Source organism: Solanum lycopersicum, chromosome 9, assembly GCF_036512215.1.
Source record: "Solanum lycopersicum chromosome 9, SLM_r2.1".
Taxonomy (NCBI): domain Eukaryota; kingdom Viridiplantae; phylum Streptophyta; class Magnoliopsida; order Solanales; family Solanaceae; genus Solanum; species Solanum lycopersicum.
In genome coordinates, this window is record NC_090808.1 from 4366491 (window position 1) to 4387484 (window position 20994).

General features: G+C 32.8%; 1 protein-coding gene across 1 annotated transcript; it reads left to right on the forward strand.

Moving 5' to 3' along the window:
* The first annotated feature begins 4064 nt into the window (after positions 1-4064).
* LOC138338261 (LOB domain-containing protein 24-like) lies at positions 4065-5480 on the forward strand. The gene is made up of 2 exons (XM_069289051.1): positions 4065-4436; positions 5376-5480. Exons 1-2 carry the CDS (start codon positions 4065-4067, stop codon positions 5478-5480), a joined length of 477 nt encoding a protein of 158 aa, XP_069145152.1.
* The last annotated feature ends 15514 nt before the right edge of the window (positions 5481-20994 follow it).

A 20994-nucleotide genomic window follows, 5' to 3' on the forward strand; every position in this document is an offset into this window, starting at 1 on the left:
ACAATACAATGCACCAATCCCAAAAATGCACACATTCATATATACAAAGTCATATATAAATTTATGTATTTTTACACATAAAAGATTAAAATTAAATATTTGACAAATAAGAATCAATTCTTTTGTAAAAGATTAATATGTTGATTATGCAATTATTTCATTTTGTGCAGAAAAATGAAGAAATCTATTCAAGCGGCATACAAAGCCTTCAAGATGTCAAAAAGTCCAGGTCATGTCGTATATAAATGTTTCAATTTTTAATTAAAGTACTTTTAAGACAATTTTGAAAAAAATTCTTGAAGGAAACTCAATATCTATTTCTATAGACTTTTTATTTTTTTTTAAAAGCTAGTAAAAAATTTATATTATTATTTTGCCTAACATTTGTATTTTGTTTTTATTGTAGGGTTGATTCCAATGATAATGATGAGACTTAGGTAGCACATGAATTTACAATGAAGATGAGATGAGGATCATAATTGCTGAAGATTATGATTTTAAAAAAGTTAGTTATGGTGACGTAAAACTATATCTTATAAATTTTATTGACGCTCATGTCTAAGTATTGAACATTACAGTATATTTTGCTTTTCTGTAATTAATTTCTCATCACGTGCTTTGCACGTATATGTTAAGCTATTGGCGCACTATTTTAAAAAAGATCATCAATATTATTAAATCAAGTCTTTGAATTTATAATGTTTATATAAGAATAACATAAGAATAACATACATTTTCTTAGTGAAAGTTATCAATATGGATCATCAAAAAATGACTTGTTTGATGATGATTGTGCATATATTATGCATCAATCATATATGCATCAATCATAGCAAGGGAGATATCTATGGCACTAGCTATATCTTGTCAGGTGCCACCAAATTTAAAATCACTATTTGAATCACATAATTACTTTGTCAAGCTTAACTAAAAGCTAGTATTTGACCATAGAATCACAAATAGGAGAAAAAGACAAATATACCCCCCGAACTATGGTAAATGGTATGCAAATACCTTCCATCATACTTTTGGGACATTGATGCCTCTACCGCCTAAAAGTTAGAATGTATATACCCTTTATACTAACAGATATACAATGAAATATTGTTAAGAGACCCTTTTTGAGTAATTATTCCAATCTAAAATGTAGTTTTACACTGAACAAAGAGAAATCTTGTTTTCTAATGAGCAATGATGTTAAGATATATTTCAGAGTAGTTACCTATTTTAAGAGGATAATTTGAGCGATTATCTCCAATCAGAGACAAAATTGTTTTTATACATTTGGGCAAGAGCATATATTATTAGAAGTAGTATTGAGAATCGATATAGGTCAAAGTTCAGAAAACTCATAGCCACCATAAACCATGTCTTGCCAACATGGTACATGATCATACTTTTTAGACGAATCTTTAGTGTCTTCGGGTAAAGCTTAGTAGATCAACTTGGTTGAGATGTTTTATATCCCGACATAATGTAGGACGGTTCTAACAATGTGGACAACACATTCTATCATCACGTAACTTATAGTGATGATTGTTAGTTAGAGAATCTTCCAATAGAGTTAATGTGTATTTTTACATATCACTTATTATGTTCAGTTCATAAATTAGTACGTATTTTGTAAAGCTTAAAATGATTTAACTCCTATATTTCTTTACATTCAGCTTAAGTGTAGTTTTATTACATTAGTTATTTAACTTCGGCTATATTACATACTCGTAAATTTAGATATATTGATGTCATTTGACCTTCATCTTTTTATGATGATGAAACGAGTGTTCATAATTATCAACCTGCATTTTGTTACGATCACTCTGCACTCCGGGTAGCTTTTGGTGAGTTTCTTGTATTCTAGATGACTTCACATTACTTTAAGTTTGGTATTTTTAAGGCGTCATGAGTCTTGTCCCGGCACATATCTTAAATATTAGAGGCTTCATAGATAGAATGAGTTAAGAGTCATTCACAATTTACTTTTCCTTGAGATGTCTTTGCAAACTTTTATTCTTATGTCATTGAGTATTTTACAACTACAATTTTAGTTGAGTATTTAATTTGAGTTTAAATATTAAAAATTATATTTTAAGCCCATTACACTACAAAAAAAGGGGGTCATTTTATGGAGGGGTTTTAATCGATTTGTGGGAGTTTTTGACCCACACAAAGTTAATTGAGGCGGTTTTAGAAACTGTTACAATTACCTATGTCACGAGCATAATTGTGACGGTTTAATAGAACCTTCATTACATCCTCCACAAAATGATTTTGTAATTTGTGGTAATTCGTTACCCCTTAAATATGATTTTAGAATTTTAATAAATACACTATACAAGGGTTTATAACTCACAATTAATATAGTCTCGATATCTTATTTAATTTTCTTGAAAAGGTTTTTATCTTTTTATTTTACCCTCCCTAGGAGCTCCCACCCCTTTTGCTCCCTTGGTGACTCCAACTTGCAACCCAACTTCTACCCCTTTTGCTTCGTTGGTGACTCAAACTCGCAACCTTTGAGTTGGAAGTGAGGGGTGCTTACCATCCGACCAACTCCCTTTCTTCTTTAAAAAACTTGAGTTCTATCATTGATAACATACTTTACATTTAAAATATACAAGTTACAAAATAACATAAATCTTAATTCATGACAAATTGACACAATTAGTAACTATGTTTGATAACTTAAAGTTTAAACTTTTAACAAGTGGTATTTCACATCAAACAAATATAAAAAAGGTAATATAATAATTTAATTATAGTGATTTGTGTTTACTATTATTGTTTCATATTTTCTTTCATCACAACAACACCATATATTCTTATAACAAAATAATATTTTGTTTATATATTTTTAGATAAATTTCACATTTTAATAAGTTTATATTCATTATTTTTTAGATAAATATAATTTTCTACATTCATATGTAAAAATTATCTTAACTATATGGTCAATGGGTCTTAATAGAACTTCCAAATATTTAAAACTTGTATCTAAAGTCAAATATTTTTATATATATATATATATATATATTTATGCATGTATAGTTTTATTTGGGTCGATACATAAATCACCTTAAATCTAAGAAGCCGAGTGGGTGGGTTGGTCCGGGTGGAGAGAAAAAAAATCACATGACCTTAATAATTTTTTTTATTTTAACCATTCAATTACATATCATAGGAGTGACATTTTTATCTGTTATTTCATTCTCTTGAAAGAATAAACCTAAATATCTAAATTGTATGTACTTTGATACCGCAATTCAATTACAATGAATTTTACTCTTCTCATGCTAATTAAACATGCAATGCATATAATCATATGTATTTCTACTTTCCATGATTACCTTGTTTTCTAAAGTATTTTCTATGTTTCATGTTTTTTTATTTATTTCCTATTTTGTACAAGTGTAGCAAATTATAATGAATTATGGCATTTACAAAGCTTCACAATTTATTGTATTTTGCAGAGGTTATCACAAACCGCCACAGTAAATCGGCTACAAATTAAAATAAATTGCGGTGACGACAAAACCTCACAATTTGGTGCAATTTGTGGAGGTTATCACACGTCTCCATAATAAAACAATCACAAAATAAATTATATCGCATGGGTTAAAATAAGCATTACAAAATGATTTATAGTGTATTATTTTAAAACCCCACAAATAAACCTCTGCCAATTAGTCTTTTTTTGGTAGTGTTACCGCGTGAATGATTATTCCACTAAGTAGTCAGTCAAACCAAGAATTCAATTGAGGTTCAGTTACGTTTCTCGAGTGCCAGCCACATCCAGGGTGTAGGCTCGAGGTGTGATATCTAGTCAGCCAAATGTGAATATATTCACTAGCATGAAGGATTTCTTTCCAAAAAATTAAAATATATCAGTTACTTTTAAATAAAAACAGTCAAGTCTATTAACTTATTATTATTCAAATCAAATTATTTCTTATACAATCTGATTAGTCAACTCAATATTCTTTAAATTCGTGTTAAGAGAGACAATTACAAGGAAAACATCTCTCTGTTAAGTAATTATTTAGGAGTTCTCAATATTTGTGACAAAGATGAATGATGCAGATGCAAGGGGTAAATGTGCAGCATGTAAGTACCAAAACAAAAGATGTGATGAGAATTGTCCATTAGCTCCGTTTTTTCCTTCCAACAAAGTTGATGAATTTGATAAAGTCATTCGACTTTTCAGCATCGATTTTCTCAAAGATATGCTGAATTCTGTTACTACTAATGAGGAAAAGGCAAAAATGGTTGAAACCCTAATTTTAGAGGCGAAGATTAGGTCTGAAAATCCTGGGTACGGGAGCATTGCCGTTACAGAAAAATTGAGTCTAGAAATTGAAAATACTCAAAAGGAGCTTGATTTAATACAAAAAACAATTGCTTTTTACAAAGAATTGGGTGGAAGATCATCCTTGAACAAGGTATGTTTTCTTCAATTTTTATTTGTTATTCTTTATCATTTTTATTTTTTCGATGCTTTTGTCCTATTGTATTCATAATAAATTTTTGAAATTATCAATTAAAGTATATTATACATCACTTGCTCTTGACTTACCAATTGAGATCTTTTATCTTTAGGTTTACTAATTAGTTTGTCTAATCATGATTGAATGATTTGTGTTCTCACTTTTCTTTTTGGAACAATATATATTTTTTTTTATTACTAGAAAGCCATTACATTGGTCCTAGGCACATAAGTAAGCATTACAGTTGTCATAGCCAAATTACTAAGCATTGCATTTCTAATACATATATTTCTCATAGCAGCTAAGTTGGTACTAGTACTAAGAGGGATTTCTATGATTGTCCACCTCTATCATAGTTAATAGTTATTAACACCTACTAGGGTGGGTAAAGCAAAAGAGTACCTTCATCTTATCGTTCCTGAAACCTTCCTTGTGCTGCCAATAGATGTTTGAGTTTACTCCCTCCCTGAAAACTGTGGCGGATCAGCGAATTCCCAAAATTCTTTAGTGATGACTTGCATTTTGAAGGAAACTTGAACATTTTTGTGATTGATTAACTTTATGACCTCAGAGGAGTCTGTTTCAATTTCTAGATTTGTAATTTAGTGATCGTTGACAAGGTTAAGGTTGTGGAAAAGGTCCATGAGTTCCATGAAAGTTTGATTGATGGTGATGAACTTTTTCTTAGAAACCTATCACCCATATACCCTTTTCATATCTCAAAATCCGTCCTATGCCCCCAATATTTGCAACTCTATTGTAGGAGTCATCAATGTTAAGCTTCAAGAAACCTTCAGCGGGGGGATTCCATTAGATGTGCATCGTGAGGCTAGCCCTAAGAGGATGGAATTGGGAGTTAGAGGATAAAGTGAACTGAAGAACTTTGTGCTTTAGATTGTGGATGTTTATAGGGTGCTTGGAGTTGTTAAACACATTTTGGTCACGATTGGTCCAAATGTAGCAGATTGCAAAGGAGAAGAAAATTTCCCATTTGGCTAAAGGATTTTGCATTGAAGGATAATTGTTCTTGATCTTCATCAGACAATTATCATTAGTTTTAAAGTCTGTGTCAAAGTGTATGTGATAACTTCCTCAAAAATGCTTTGCTATACGGCTATGAGAACGTGGTTCAAGGATTCAAGATTCAAACTACAAATAGGGCATAATTTATCATTATTAACGTTAATGGTTTGGAGATACAATTTTGAGGAAAACCTATTATGGGAGCATTGTCATAGGAAGTATTTAATTTTATTGAGGGACTTTACATCCCAAATTAATTGGAAGTTGTAAATGTTGGGATATGAAGGTTGAAACATTTTTCGGAGGGAGGTTTAGGTAAAGAGGTCTTGTAGTTTAGGGACCATATAGGGAAGTTTGATCCAGAATGACTATCTAAAGGAATTTGATAGTTGCGATCAACAATACTCGTCGAGATGGGAAAAGAGTAGTTATTAAGATTCAAATTTCCGTTATTAATAATCCTAACAATTTTCATGTTAATTTGATTCTTATTGATATTGACTTCATTGAGGGATCTATTATTATTGTTAGGAGGGATCCAATTGTTATGTCATATGTTAACTCTATTTCCATCTGTAAGCACTCAATGCCTTTATTGTAAACCCTCCACCAATTGAGAATATTTTTCCAGATAAAGGAACCTCTTTTGCTAGGCTATTTCTTTTCTATTATTTAGAGAGCATACAGTTTGCCCAAAAAATCTTAGAGCCTAGGAAGAGCCTTCATGCTAAGCTGCCTAACGTGTGTTGTTCTTATGCTCCGTAGTAATGATGTCCAGCCCCCCTTCTGCTTTGGGTTTGGTTACTAGGGTCCAAGTAAGATAATGAATATTCCTCTTATAGGAAGTACTACCCCATGTAAAATCTCGTTTAATTTTGTCCGTTCTCTTAAGGGTGGAGCTAGTAAATTTAAAGTGATTCATATGGTACGTAGGAATGATGTTGGGGGTACTCTTTGCCATGGTGGTTCTTTCATCTTAAGTGAGAAAATGCACTTTCCATCCTGCTAATATGTTAGTCATATTATCAAGGATGTAGTTAAAGTCTCGATTAGTGGGATTATGGTTTAAAATGGGATAGCCAAGATACTTTTCAAAATTTGAAGCGATTTCTATACCAGATAAGTTTTCAACAAATTTGGGAAAATGGCAGGGCAATTTTTGGAAAAAAATAGCTTTGACTTCTTTTGATTTATAGTTCACATACAGAGTACAAAAAAGATTTAAGCATTGGTGCATATTGGAAATAGTTTCGTGGGACGTTGTGGCCATAAGGGTAAGGTCATTCGCATATAATAAGTGAGAGATAAGAGGCCCTCTAGGAGTAAGAGTGATAGGGATTCAATTAAGAATATCTACTTGATAGCTAATATAATTTGAGAGAAGTTCCATACACAAAAGAAAAATATGAAGAGGCACAATGTCCCTTGCCTGGTCCCCTTCTGGTCTAGAAAAATTAAGTTTTTGAACCATTACCCAAAATAGAAATAGAGCTAGAGGTGACAGAATTAAGAATAATGGAAGTAATTTTATAGGGATATTTAAAGTAGAGTAAACCCGATGAATAAATAACCATTATATCTTATAAAATGCTTTTTCAAGATTTAATTTAAGCATGAAACAATATTTGGAGCTTCGATTAGTTTCAAATTTTTCTATGATTCCCTGAATAAGGATTGCATTGTCTAAAAGTCTTCTTTATTCAATGAAGTTATCTTGGAAGGGGTTGATCACATTGGGGAGAAAAGGTTTAAAAAAGTTCAAGTTATTTGCATTCTTAACTTTGGGAATGAGGCATAGATAAGTCTCATTTCTTTCATGAAGAAGGAATCCACTTGCAAAAACTTGATGACAAAAGCGTCTAATAGAATCCCTTACTATGCTGTTAAAATTCTGGAATTAGGAGTTAGAGGATGCCATTAGATATGCGTCGTGAGGCTAGCCCTAAGAGGATGGAATTGGGAGTTAGAGGATAAAGTGAACTGAAGAACTTTGTGCTCTAGATTTTGGATATTTGTAGGGTGCTTGGAGTTGTTAAACACATAGTGGTCACGATTGGTCCAAATGTACCAGATTGCAAAGGGGAAGAAAATTTCCCATTTGAATAAAGGATTTTGCTTTGAAGGATTTTTGTTCTTGATCATCAGCAGACAATTATCATTAGTATTAAAGTCTGTGACAAAGTGTATGTGATAACTTTCCCAAAAATGCTTGGCTATTGGGCTATGAGAATGTGGTTTAGGGATTCGGGATTTAAGCTACAAATAGGACATAATTTATCATTACTAATGTTAATGGTTTGAAGATACAATTTTGAGGGAAACCTATTATGGGAGCATTGTCACAGGAAGTATTTAATTTTATTGAGGGGCTTTAGATCCCAAATCCATTGGAAGTTGTAAATGTTGGGATCGGAAGGTTGCAGTATTTTTCGGAGGGAGGTTAAGGTAAAGAGGTATTGGAGTTTAGGGACCATATAGGGAAATTTGATCCATAATGACTATCTAAAGGAATTTGATAGTTGCGTTCAACAATACTCGTCGTAATGGGAAAAGAGAAGTTATTAAGATTCCAATTTTTGTTATTAATAATCCTAACCACTTTCATGTCAATTTCGTTCTTACTGATTGTGACTTCATAGAGGTATCTATTATTATTGTTAGGAGGGATCCAATTGTTATGTCATATGTTAACTCTATTTCCATCTGTGAGCACCCATGCCTTTATTGTAAAGCTTCCACCTATTCAAAATATTTTTCCAGATGAAGGAACCTCCTTTGGTAGGTTTATTTCTTTTCTATTATTTAGAGAGCATACAGTTTGCCCAAAAAGGTTAGAGCCTAGTAAGAGCCTTTATGCTAAGATTCCTAACGTGCGTTATTCTTATGCTCCACAGTAATGATGTCCAGCCCCCCCTTCTACTTTGGGTTCGGTTACTAGGGTCCAACTAAGATAATTAATTTTTCTCTTATCAAAAGTACTACCCCGTGTAAAATCTCGTTGAATTTTGTCTGTTCTCTTAAGGGTGGTGCTAGGAAATTTAAATTAACTCATATGGTACACAAGAATGACGTTAAGGGTACTCTTTGCCATGGTGGTTTTCCAGCTTAAGTGAGAAAATGCACTTTCCAGCCTGCTAATATGTTAGTCATATTATCAAGGATGTAGTTAAAGTCTCAATGAGTGGAATTATGGTTTAAATGGGATAACCAAGTTACTTTCCAATCTCTGAAGGGATTTCTATACCAGATAAGTTTTCAACAAATTTGGGGAAATGGTAGGGCAATTTTTGGAAAAAATAGCTTTTGACTTCTTTTGATTTATAGTTCCCCCATACAAAGTACAAAAAAAATTTAAGCATTGATGCATATTGGAAATAGTTTCGTGGGACGTTGTGGCCATAAGGGTAAGGTCATACGCATATAATAAGTGAGAGATAAGAAGCCTTCTAGGAGTAAGTGTGATAGATATTCAATTAAGAATATCTACTTGATAGCTAATATAATTTGAGAGAAATCTGATACACAAAATAAAAATATAAAGAGACATAAGGTCCCCTTGCCTTGTCCCCTCGTGGGATGGAAAAATTAAGTTTATGAACCATTAACAAAAATAGAAATAGAGCTAGAGGTGTGCAGTTAAGGATAATGGAAGTAACTTTTTGAGGAAATTTAAAGTAGAGTAAACCCGATGAATAAAGAACCATTCTATCTTATAAAACACTTTTTTAAGATTTAACTAAAGCATGAAACAATATTTGGAGCTTCAACTAGTTTTGAATTTTTCTAAGATTCCCTGAATTAGGATTGCATTGTCTGAAGGATTGAATTTTTGTAAGCACCTTGTAAATGATATTGTGAAGACCAATGGGTCAAAAAAAGTTCAAGTTATTTGCGTTCTTAACTTTGCGAATGAGTCAAAGATAAGTCTCATTTCTTTCATGAGGAAGGAACCCACTCGCAAAAACTTGATGACAAAAGCGTCTAATTGAATCCCCCACTATATTGTTAAAATTCTGGTAGAAAAATAGGTGGAGGCCATCCAGGTTCGGGGACTTGAAGGGTTTGAAAGAGCTGATCGCATTATAGGTTTCAAGATCTTTGAGGGGTCTATCTAGACTGGACGGATCTATTTTATGAAAGGAAGTTTAAAAAGTAGGGTAGGGTGTTTTAGGGTTTGTATGGCGAGTAGTGTAAATTTGCCGAAAATAATTTAGAGTGTGAGACGAGATCTCCTTATGATCAGTAATAGTAACACCATTATTGTCCAATAAACTAACTACTTTGTTTTTTCTTTTTCTGTTAATAATGGAGATATGAAAAAACTAGTATTGGCATCACGCTCATTGATCCAGTTTATTCTAGATCTCATTTTCTAGTAATCATCCTCAATCCTAAGAATACTATCAAATTATCTTATGAGATCTTGTACTAGATTTAAGAGAAAAGTACTGGTAGGAAAATGCAGGGAGTTTTGGTTACCATTGAGTCTAGCTTGTATGATCCTTTTCTTTTATTTTTCTGTCACGAAATGTGATATTGCTCTACTCAATGATCTCCTTAGTAAATTGGTGATTATTAGCTACGAGGTCCACATTATTATAACATCTAACAACTATGCTCCCTAGTCTTGATACAAGGTCCAAAATCGCTCTACTTCTGAAAAGTTTAGGGGCAACACTATTCCTATTATTATTATTAAAGATTGATTAGGAGAGCATTGTTGTCAGAGAAAATCCTAGGAAGATGGGTGATGGTTACGTTATGGTAAAGAGAGATCTATGGCTTGTTTTCTAAACCCCGATCTAGTCTTTCAAGGATAAGGTCATATTTCCTACGATGATTCGACCAAGTATATTTGGAACCTTTAAAACACAAGTCTATTCGATCACAATAGTTCATGCATGTTGAGAAAATATTGTCTTTGTATAGTTTATAGGTTGAACTTCAAATTTTTCATTCTGACTCATAACTTGGTTAAAATCCTCACACATTACCCAAGGAGCGGAGTGATGATTTTTGAGAGCACAAAGATTTTTCCATAGGAGGGACATGTGGTTCGAGTTAGTACTAGCTTAAATAATACTGAAAAGCCTAGGGGTATTATTGGTGTTTACCTTAACCATGACATGCATGTCATGATCTGATTGTCTATAGCGAGATACTGCCACTTAATTTTCATGCTAAAAGAGATCAATTCCTCTCGAACTTCCTATTGCAGGTTGTTCGAGCATACTATCAAACCTAAGCATGTCTTTAAGTCTGGCATGATCATCCATCATAATTTCCCAAAAAGCAAGAATAGAGGGGTTATAAGTGTTAAACAAATTTGTAAGATTTCTTATAGCAACATCATTAGAGGATCCTCTGATATTCCAAATAATAAAATATTAGGCTTAGTCATCATGGGAGGGTTTTTTTTTGTATTTTTTTCACATCTTCCGAATGAGGAATCTCTTTCACTGTTGGACTCAACACCACTGCGAATTTCGCCTTTGCTCAGTTTATTGGTGGGAGAATGTCCACTAAGCATTTGGTCGGTGTTGTTGGCCAGTTGAAAATGAAATTCTTGTCTTCCGCTTTCAGAAATAACATAAGGGCTACTTCTCTTAGGCTTATTATTTTTTAGAACATACGATCCTCATCCATTTCTTCCTCTTTTTACCACCCACTCATGCTCTTGGGGAACTTGTTAATGAAAGTTCACTACACGAAATAGTTCTTGTTGTTGCTGTTACACTATCGTCATTTGTGGTATCCATGGAAAAAAATCTTGGTGATGTGTGGTGTAGAGAATGGTAGATCTGGCCTTGTTAGTGGGTTCATCATAGGGTTAGAGTGAGACGACATGTCCCATATCTGTTGCAAGAAGTGGAATTCGGAGCCATCGCAGAAGAAATGGGGCTTAGAATATTGATTAGTCATAGATGATTCATATTATTGTCCATTTCAAGTGTCATCTCTTCTTTGACTAGTTGTGCCAGAAAGTTGGGGTAATCGAAGGTCAATCATCACTTCTCTCATATGTCCATTGTGAAATAGGCTTCTTGTCCATGCAAATCTACCTCTATCCACGAATGGAGAGGTTGAGCCAGCGGTATTGCTTTTAAGCATATGCTACTGGAGAATTTGGTATCTGATAGTTGTTGGGACTTTCTGAGTATGTGGTGAGAATCTGATTTTTAGTGCAATGGAATTTTCACGCTTCTATTTTGGACTGTATTGAGGGGATTTTATATTAATACGGGGTAATGATTGGATATCTGTAGATTTTGAAGTAATCTAACATAGATTGGTGAGGCTATTAATATTGCAAGTAGAATTCGGTCTAAGGATTTGCATCATATTTTCATTCAACACTTGGCTAGAGGCTTTCTCCAAGTGTTTCATGCATATAATTTCATTGGCTGACTTTTTCGTATGACAGATGTCACTATTTCTAGTGGGAATAGCTTAGGAAATACTTTTTACTCTTGAGGGTTTGTTACTATTTCTAGTGGGAATAGCTCCAAAAGAGAAATTCAACTTTTGAATTATCGAAGGAGGGGAGGGGTATGTTTGAGTTCAATTCTCTCTGAAGGGTTGGATCTCTTATTTGCTAAGGAGTTGAATTTATTGTTAGTGTAGAAATCCTCTAGGTTGTATAATAGAGGGAGAATATTAATTTTGCTAGCAATCCTTTCGCTTGTACCTTCATAATTATTGGAAAAGAAAGCATACTTGTCTGCAATTTCAAATGATTATTTCTATGATCATTATCCTTGACTTTCTCTAAGTTAGGTTCCTTTCCTATGTTGGTAGTTTTTCAAAGCTACCGTCTTCAATTCATTACTAGATAGTAGTTGAATTTTGTTGTTAATTTCCTTAGCCGAGATTGGTGAAACAACATCTTTGTGGGTTCCCAATCTTCTACATCTGTGGCAGAGTTGATCATTTGCTTCATATTTTATTTGCTGTTTAAAATTCCCATATTTATGTGTGATTTAACTGGCTTGTTAAGTGAAACTTCTACACATAGTCGAGCATATCTCCCTCGCAAGGTGGCGATTGTGTATGCATCAATCTCTAGTAGTTTCCCAATGGAATATCCAATTCTTTTAGTATAATAGCACCGTAGAACTCAGGGGGAAGTTGAGGTAGTCTAATCCAAATTGTTGATTTATCCTCCGTCGCATCCGAGGATACAAAATTTGGGAGCCGTCTTTGAACTGTGAGAAAGTTCCCATTTATAAACCAAGGGCTCTCGCTGAGTACTCTCTCAGATTTTCCTCTTTTGTGAATTTTTCTATGTAGTCATTTGATCCTAGATCTTCTAGGGGGAATGGTTCAGTAACTTTCTACATTTGGAGAAGTTCACTTTTTAGTATATGATATGGAATTTTTTTCCCCATGAGTTTTATAATTAAGGAGAATTTTTATGGCAAGTACAAACGATTTTATCTCGTTAAGTTAAATACTTACTTATCACTATATTACAATTTTTCTCCGCCTACAATACGATGCACCAATCTCAAAAATGCACACATTCACATATACAATGTCATACATAAATTTATGGATTTTTACAAATAAATGAATTAAATTAAATATTTGACATAAAAGAATCTATTTTCTTTTGTAAAAGATTAATTTGTTGATTATGCAATTATTTCATTTTGTGCAGAAAAAAGAAGAAATCTCTACAAGCGGCATACAAATCCTTCAAGATGTGAAAAAGGCCAGGTCATGTCGTATTATAAATGTTTTAATTTTTAATTAAAGTACTTTTAAGACAATTTTGAAAAAAATTCTTGAATGAAACTCAATATCTATTCTTATAAAATTATTAATTATGTTAAATTCATATCTTAAGTAAAAAGCCACTAAGAAATTTATATTGTTATTTTTCCTAACATTTGTATTTTATTTTTTTATTGTAGGGTTGATTCCAGTGATAATGATGAGGCTTAGGAAGCACATGAATTTACAATAAAGATGAGATGAGGATCATAATTGCAGGTTATGATTTTAAAAAAGTTAGTTATGGTGACGTAAACTATATCTTATAAATTTTATTGACGTTCATGTCTAAGTATTGAACATTACAGTATATTGTGTTTTTCTTTAATTAGTTTCTCATCACGTGCTTTGCACGTATATGATAAGCTATTGGCACACTATTTTAGAACAGATTATCAATATTATTAAATCAAGTCTTTGAGTTTATAATGCTTATATGAAAAGCATAAGAATATCATATATGTTTTTGTGACTTTCATAAATATAGATCATCATATAATGACTTGTTTGATAATAATTGTACATATATTATGCATCAATCATAGCAAGGGAGATATCTAAGTCACTAAAAATATCTTTTCCCGTAATGACTTTTTTAAGCTTAACAAAAAGCAGGTGTCTGGCCATAGAATTGTAAATATTTGTAAAAAAAAAATATTTTTGTTAAAGGCATAAGTCATAATATATGGCCATTAACTTGATTTCAACTGAATACTATTATCTTTAACATTGGCATGCATAAGTAGGCTCTTTAACTATTCAAAACCTGAGTAAATAGATACTGGAAAATTTATTTTAAAATATCATGGAGGAAGACATATTTTATATCCAATTGCCTTAATTTCTAATTTAATGGAAGTTCAATAGTTAGGACAAATTTTATGGTAGTAGTGCATACAACTAGACTCTTCATATTCTATGTCTTCCACTTGTGTGTACCATTGTGCAATCAAACGGGCTTTATATCATTTTATAGATTCATCTTCTTTGAATTTTGTCACGATCTGAGTGTATATTCTGGACATGGCAGAAACTCGTGAATCATTATTGGTCTTGAAACGAGCCTTCATTTTGGCTAACTACAAACGAAAAACTATTTCAAACATAAACAAGCATAAAATTGAAATAAATGCTAAATCATATTGTATCAAAATTTCAAAACTCTATGAATATATTGAGTATGAAACATAAGTTTTAAAGATAACCTCTGAGACTCTTCAAAATTGTTTATCTATGAATCTTCTATTGTATAAATATGAGTATCGGGACAAGACTCATGACTTCTCAAAGACTAATACTAATAACTTAAAAAAAAATTGGAGTACTCTGGAAGCACCAAGGTCCCACTCAAAATGTCACGATCGGAATCTAGATCCCAGACGAGACCGGCGTCGTTGACCTCTCAGAATTCGCAGACAAGCCTACATACGTCATTGTTACTTCATCTAGGTTAATTTTAGTGAAAATTTTGAACTTTTTGTTACTTAACATTCATGTAAGTCATTCTACTTAAACTCATAAACGTTCACAATCAACCATCTAATATTAAGATCATCAAATGAAAGAAATAGTTCATAATTGCATTAAACGTATTTTTGCAAAAACGACATCAATACAAAGTCTGAAATGAAAGTGGAAATGAAATACTAGTGGAACATACTCCACTATCTAAAGCTTACATCTAAGCAAGAAAATAACAGCATACATCCTCGAAAGCATGAGGGCCTACCAAATCCCGATGAAAGCTCCACGTCCGGATAGCTGCAACGTCGTACTGTAAGCTTTAAAGTCCACCATTTCCTGCACCTAAAATTAGATATTGTATGGGATTCGTACACACTTGTACTAAGTATGGGTATATGCAAGCACACACCAAGGACATGCATGAATAAGAATAGCTTTTTCTAACAACATGGTTTATGGAAAGTCAAGTCAGTGGACTTGCCAAATTTGGATTAGGAAAGTCATGCCATGAGAGTAACATGCATTATCATACGTATCATATTGCACACAACACATAACACATTACATATAACACATAACATATTACATATAGCACATAACATATTTCATATCATTCGATCATATGCCATGAGACCTTGGAATCATGGATTTGACATTAAGACTTCACAAAATGAGGGCTCAACATATGGGACCTCCACTATGGAGCCTTCTTTTAGCAAACACAGAGTCTGCTTCATTTATTTGTATGTACTCCATTTCATTCATTCATAATACTAGTGTATCCATTAGTCATACCTAGGATGTAGTTTTAAGACTCTCATCGGGTTTGTTGTGCAATAATCAAGAATAACCTAGTGTCATTACTTGAGTCTAGCTCATTTCTTAATAACCTATCCTAACACCTTTGGTATCGTTCATTTTATTATGTGCATCATTTGAGGCTGGCGTTATTCTTTCTTTGGGAACTTTAACCTTAACCGACATAGATCATGTGAGCATCATGAAATTCAGTGTGTCATCCCTATGCCAAAAAGAAGTGGAATCACCAGCCAAGGTGAACCAAAACATGTTAGCGTATATAGGGAATTGAACCCTGCTAGATCTCTTTATTGGCAATATAGGTTCAAAGACTAGGAGATATAAGGAGACTCATACCCGGCATGTCGGACATCTCATCTCATGAGAGTTACGTAAACCTCCTCCCTTCCCAAAATAAGGCATCACCGCTCATAACTAGCCTATGGGTGCTGAGTATAAAGTTTCATTACATTAAAATCATACGTCATGGAAGTGGGCATCTAGTATGAGGACATCATAGCTCATTAGATGATTTCTCATCTCATCATCCGTCTTAAGTATACATTAATCTCAATACTTTCATTAGAGTGTTCGTAGATACTGGTCTCTTCATTAACTTTATACTCTCATAGGTGAGTACATTTTGGGAACATTTACTTAGTATCATTTGAGATTGCTCTCATCTTTCACATTAGCCTCTTATCATGTTGTCACCACATTCATTAACTTTAGCCCATTTGTTTTTCATAATTACTCACCCTCTTTTCGTGAATGTTCATTTCATCATATGCCAATGCACTTGGCCATTTAGTGTGTTTCATACTCTTACTTAACCCTTCTAGGGTTACATCCTTTGATTACATACATCTTAGGTTCACTTACTTTTAAACGTATGCTAGACTTATGGGACTATATATACAAGCCATGAGGCTTCATTCATAGTTCGTTTAAGTGATTCGTATCTTTCTAAGATTTTGTGATACAAGACTTATACATCTTGTATGTATGCCAAGATCATCAATTACGATCTATATAGGCAGTATTATTTTGAATATTTATTCACATATGACTTATGTATTAATACGGAAATTGGGCAAGGGACACTTACATTTTTATTTATTTTAGTTTGATCCACTCGGCTTGGGGACCCAAGATCGAGCCCCAACGCCTTCTCTTCATTTTCCCTTAATTTCTTTATTTTTTGTTCGTTTGGGACCAAGAGGATGCGGGATCGAACTCCGTCAACCTCATTTTCTTGTGTTCTCTTTTTCCTTAAACCATTTTCGTTTGACCGAGAGGGTGTGGGATCGAACCCCCACAGCCCCACTTTATTTTTCTACTTAATTTTCTTTATTCAGCCGAGATGTTGTGGGTTCAATTCCCTCATGCCTTAACTTTTATTTTTCTTTTAATTCTTCCTTAAGTCTGACCGAGAGGTTGTGGGTTCGAAACCCACACCTCTCATTTCTATTTTTCATTATCTTTTCCATGTTTTGGTCAAGGCACACGGGTTCGAATCCCACATGCCACATCTTTTTCTATCACTTTAATTCAAAGATTTTTAACATGGTGAGGTCACGGGTTTGATTCTCAATGACCTCACTTATTTTTAATTCATTTTACATAGCATGATACACAACTTAGCTTGGCCGAAACTCATCAACAAGATGCTGGAAATTATGTATGTTTTTCAACTCATTTTCATCAACATTTACATGTTAGTTTTTTAGGGTAATTCATGGATCATTTAGTACATCTTTAGGTGCATTTTCTTGGATTTATTTAGCTAATAATTTCAATTCAAATCAGCCGCATTATACTTCATATGACCATCAAGATTTATAAAAGTTTGTGCACGTAAGAATACAACCATAACATGTCATTTTTGAACTTCAAACCAAGAGTATATGTTATGGCTACACATTGCACACACATAATCACATAGTTTCAGACAGCATGCTTAATATTCACATAACTCTGAACATACATACATACATGAACGTAATCATCACAAAAACACATTACATCCTCAATTTCTACCAGCAAACAAACCCAACCTGCAAATTTATGGGAGCTAGTGACAGGGACATGCAACGGGGAACAACCCTAGTTTTCGGAATAGATTCATCTGAGTCCTAAGGGTCTCTTGGGAAAGGGACCAAGAATAAGAAAACCCATACCTTATTTTGACGTTCAAACCTTGAACTTGCTGTCCAAAGACCCTCTCCAAAATCACGTCCAAGTCCAAAAGCTTCAACACCAACTCGACGGAAAACCCCTCCATTTTTGCTAATGTTTTTGGTTATGTTTTGTATATGTTTTTAACGTGAAAGTTATTCAGGTGTGAAGAACTTTTGGTTGCTAATCAGTTCTTGTGTTTAGGCAGAGAGAACGTGAAAATAAAAGAGAGATATTGACGTGAGAGAGAGAGAGAGAGTTAAAACGTGAAAGGTAGTTTAGGATTAAGTGGAGTAGTTTAGACTTAGTCAACTAGGAATCTTTCAAACCTTTAAAAATCTGACTTTAATTTTTAATAAATCAGTTAATAAATATCAATTCATTAAATTAACTTATCAATTTAAATAAAATAATTTAAATCATTGCTCCTACCTAGGTTCGAACCCAGGTGGAGCAAGATTTTGTTGAAAGGTAATTTCGGCCCTCTCTCTCCAAAATACCCCTTCACCTTATTAATTAAATAATTAATTACATATTTAGGATAATTGCGGTACTACCCTTAGACTGAAAAAAGACCATTTTACCCCTAGATCCTCCAAACTTAAGATTTCCCCTTTTTAAGTCCGGTAAAGACTCATCCGAGTGAATATTCATATTAGGGAGCCCTACCTGGCTGGACCCAACCTTTCCTAGCTCAACTAACTCCCCAAGTTAGTTGGCTTGAATATCACAAGGGTTCAGAGGTCTGGTTCTACGCGCATCAATTCCGTGTGAACCCGGTCTAATCGTAGGCATTTTTAACACATTAAGCATTACTTAGCATATCCATTTTTAGGGTTATTACACAAAAGTTGATGAGCGGATGAAGTGATCTGAACAAAATTTTGTTGAGGATTTTAAGTGCATGTATCTACATCATTAAAAGATGTTGGCTTAATGACATCAGTACATTAAATTCATAAGTATATAATATAGCCAAAGCGAAAATGCTTACTCATCTCTGAACTCAACATATTAAGTGATACGATTAAAATACACTTTTAACTTTATTTGGGAGATTTTCTAATCGACAACTATAATTATGAGCTAAGTGATAATACGTCTCACCCACATTGTTAGAACTGTCATATACATTGTCGAAGTATAGAACCTCTCAACCAAGTGGATCCACTAAGCAATAAGGATTCATCTAATAAAGTTTATACAAATATTGGTGACATGATTTATGAGAATGTTGAGTTGTTTAAACTCGTTCTCATATCGGTGCTCAATACTACTCCCAACAATATACACTTAAGCTCAAATCTACAAAACGTAGTATTTCTCTATATTTGAGGCACTTGCTCAAATATCCTCTTAAAATAGGTAAGGCTCTGAAGTTATTACTCATTAGAAAATAAGGTTTCTCTTTTCTCACCGTAAAAGGTGATACCTTTGGGAATACTTAGTTCTATTATACTTTAACTCAAATCATGTTTAAAGCTCTTTCTCAAAATTCCTCTTTGCTTTCTCAGATAAATCAATTTAAAATGATAATGTTTGTCTGAAATATCCTTAATAAGAATTCAATGAATACTCGGAGATAGAGTTCATGCTGAAAAATAGACATGAATAACCAACTGAACAATCTCAATACACAATAAAATACAACTCAATAATTAGGAATAGAAACTCAAAGAAATTCAAGAACTCGAAACTTAACACCAAACTCATCTTAAGAATATTCAAAACTAAGGATAGAACTTTAGATTACTCCCTTACGGATAAAAAGTAGATATAGGGCTTGAGGACGAACTAGTTCAACATTATGATAGCCTTACATACCTGAAAAAACAAATTTTTGAAGAATCTTAACAAAAATTTAGGTGTTCATGAGAGGTTTGATTGTGAAAACTCATTTTTTACATGTTTAGGGTGATTTATATGACTCCCTGGAGGTTTTTAATTTTTTTTTTAAAAAGAGCTGGAAGTCAGAATTTTATTCTAGCGGACAGTGAGGTATGTATTCACTCTTTAATGAGGAGACATCGTTGAGCTACTGCTAGGTTACAGTGTCTCTAGTAAATCAGTTATAACTTTTTACTCAGAATTTGGATTGGGGAAAATTTGATGGCATTGAAAGTGACTGACTTTCATTTTGATAGATCATGAGCTACCTAATTCATTATATGTCGTGATATGATTATTTGAAGTTGGCATAAGTATAATCTTATCTCAAAACTTAATCAATAAGGAAGTTTTCAACTCAACTTTGTGCTAAAGATTTCTTGTAATCTTAATCCATCTTCAAGTTTAATGTTACACTATACAATTGACCTTAACGCCTAATCATAATTGAAATATCACCTGAGATCTTATATGCAAATGAAGAATAACTAAGGACTTAACTAAGAAGTTTTTTAGGTCTTAAAAATTTGACTCGATAAATCCATTTTGAACCGACTACATTAGTATTTATATCTCTTCCCTCATTGCTTCTTACCAATGGGGTGAGCAAGAGCATCTATGTATATTTTTGGAGTTGTAACGATGCAAGTTAATTATATCAAGTATATTCACGTTTATGGCGATTGAAGAATATTTTTGGTTCCTTATTTACTTTAAAGTTAAATAACTACTAAAACAATGAAATTTTAAGTAGTTGGACCGTAAAAACACAACTCTATTTGTTACTCAAGAGTAGGGGTTTTCACGCGTTGGTTTGGATCGATTATTGGTCAAAATCAAAATCAAACCAACTTAGTCGGTTTTAAAATTATCAAAATCAAACCAAACCAAATATAGTATATATTTATCGGTTTTGGTTCGATTTGGTTTGGTTATTCGGTTATTAACCATAGAAAAAAAAAAGAAACAACTTATTCAAAACATAAAAAAAAGTGACAACAATCCATTTTAAAATAAAAATAGTTAGAATGGATGACATTATAAAGCTTTCAATCATTGAATTTAATCTTACTAAAGCTTCAAAAGTCATTATTTTGGCTTGGAAGAAAGAGAAAGTGTTATTTTCAATCTCATAGAGAATTCTCATAGACACACTCATATAAATAAAACCAATAAGATAAATATTCTCACCTTGGACATTTTTTATTTCATAGATTATTATTTTATTTTGATGAAAACACATATAAGATATTTAAAATTATTTATAAAAATAATATATGATGTATGTATATTAATAAAATATATGTATATAATTTGTCAGTCTGATTTGGTTATTTATTTAATTTTTTCAAACAAAACCATAATCAACCCATATAATATGGATTTT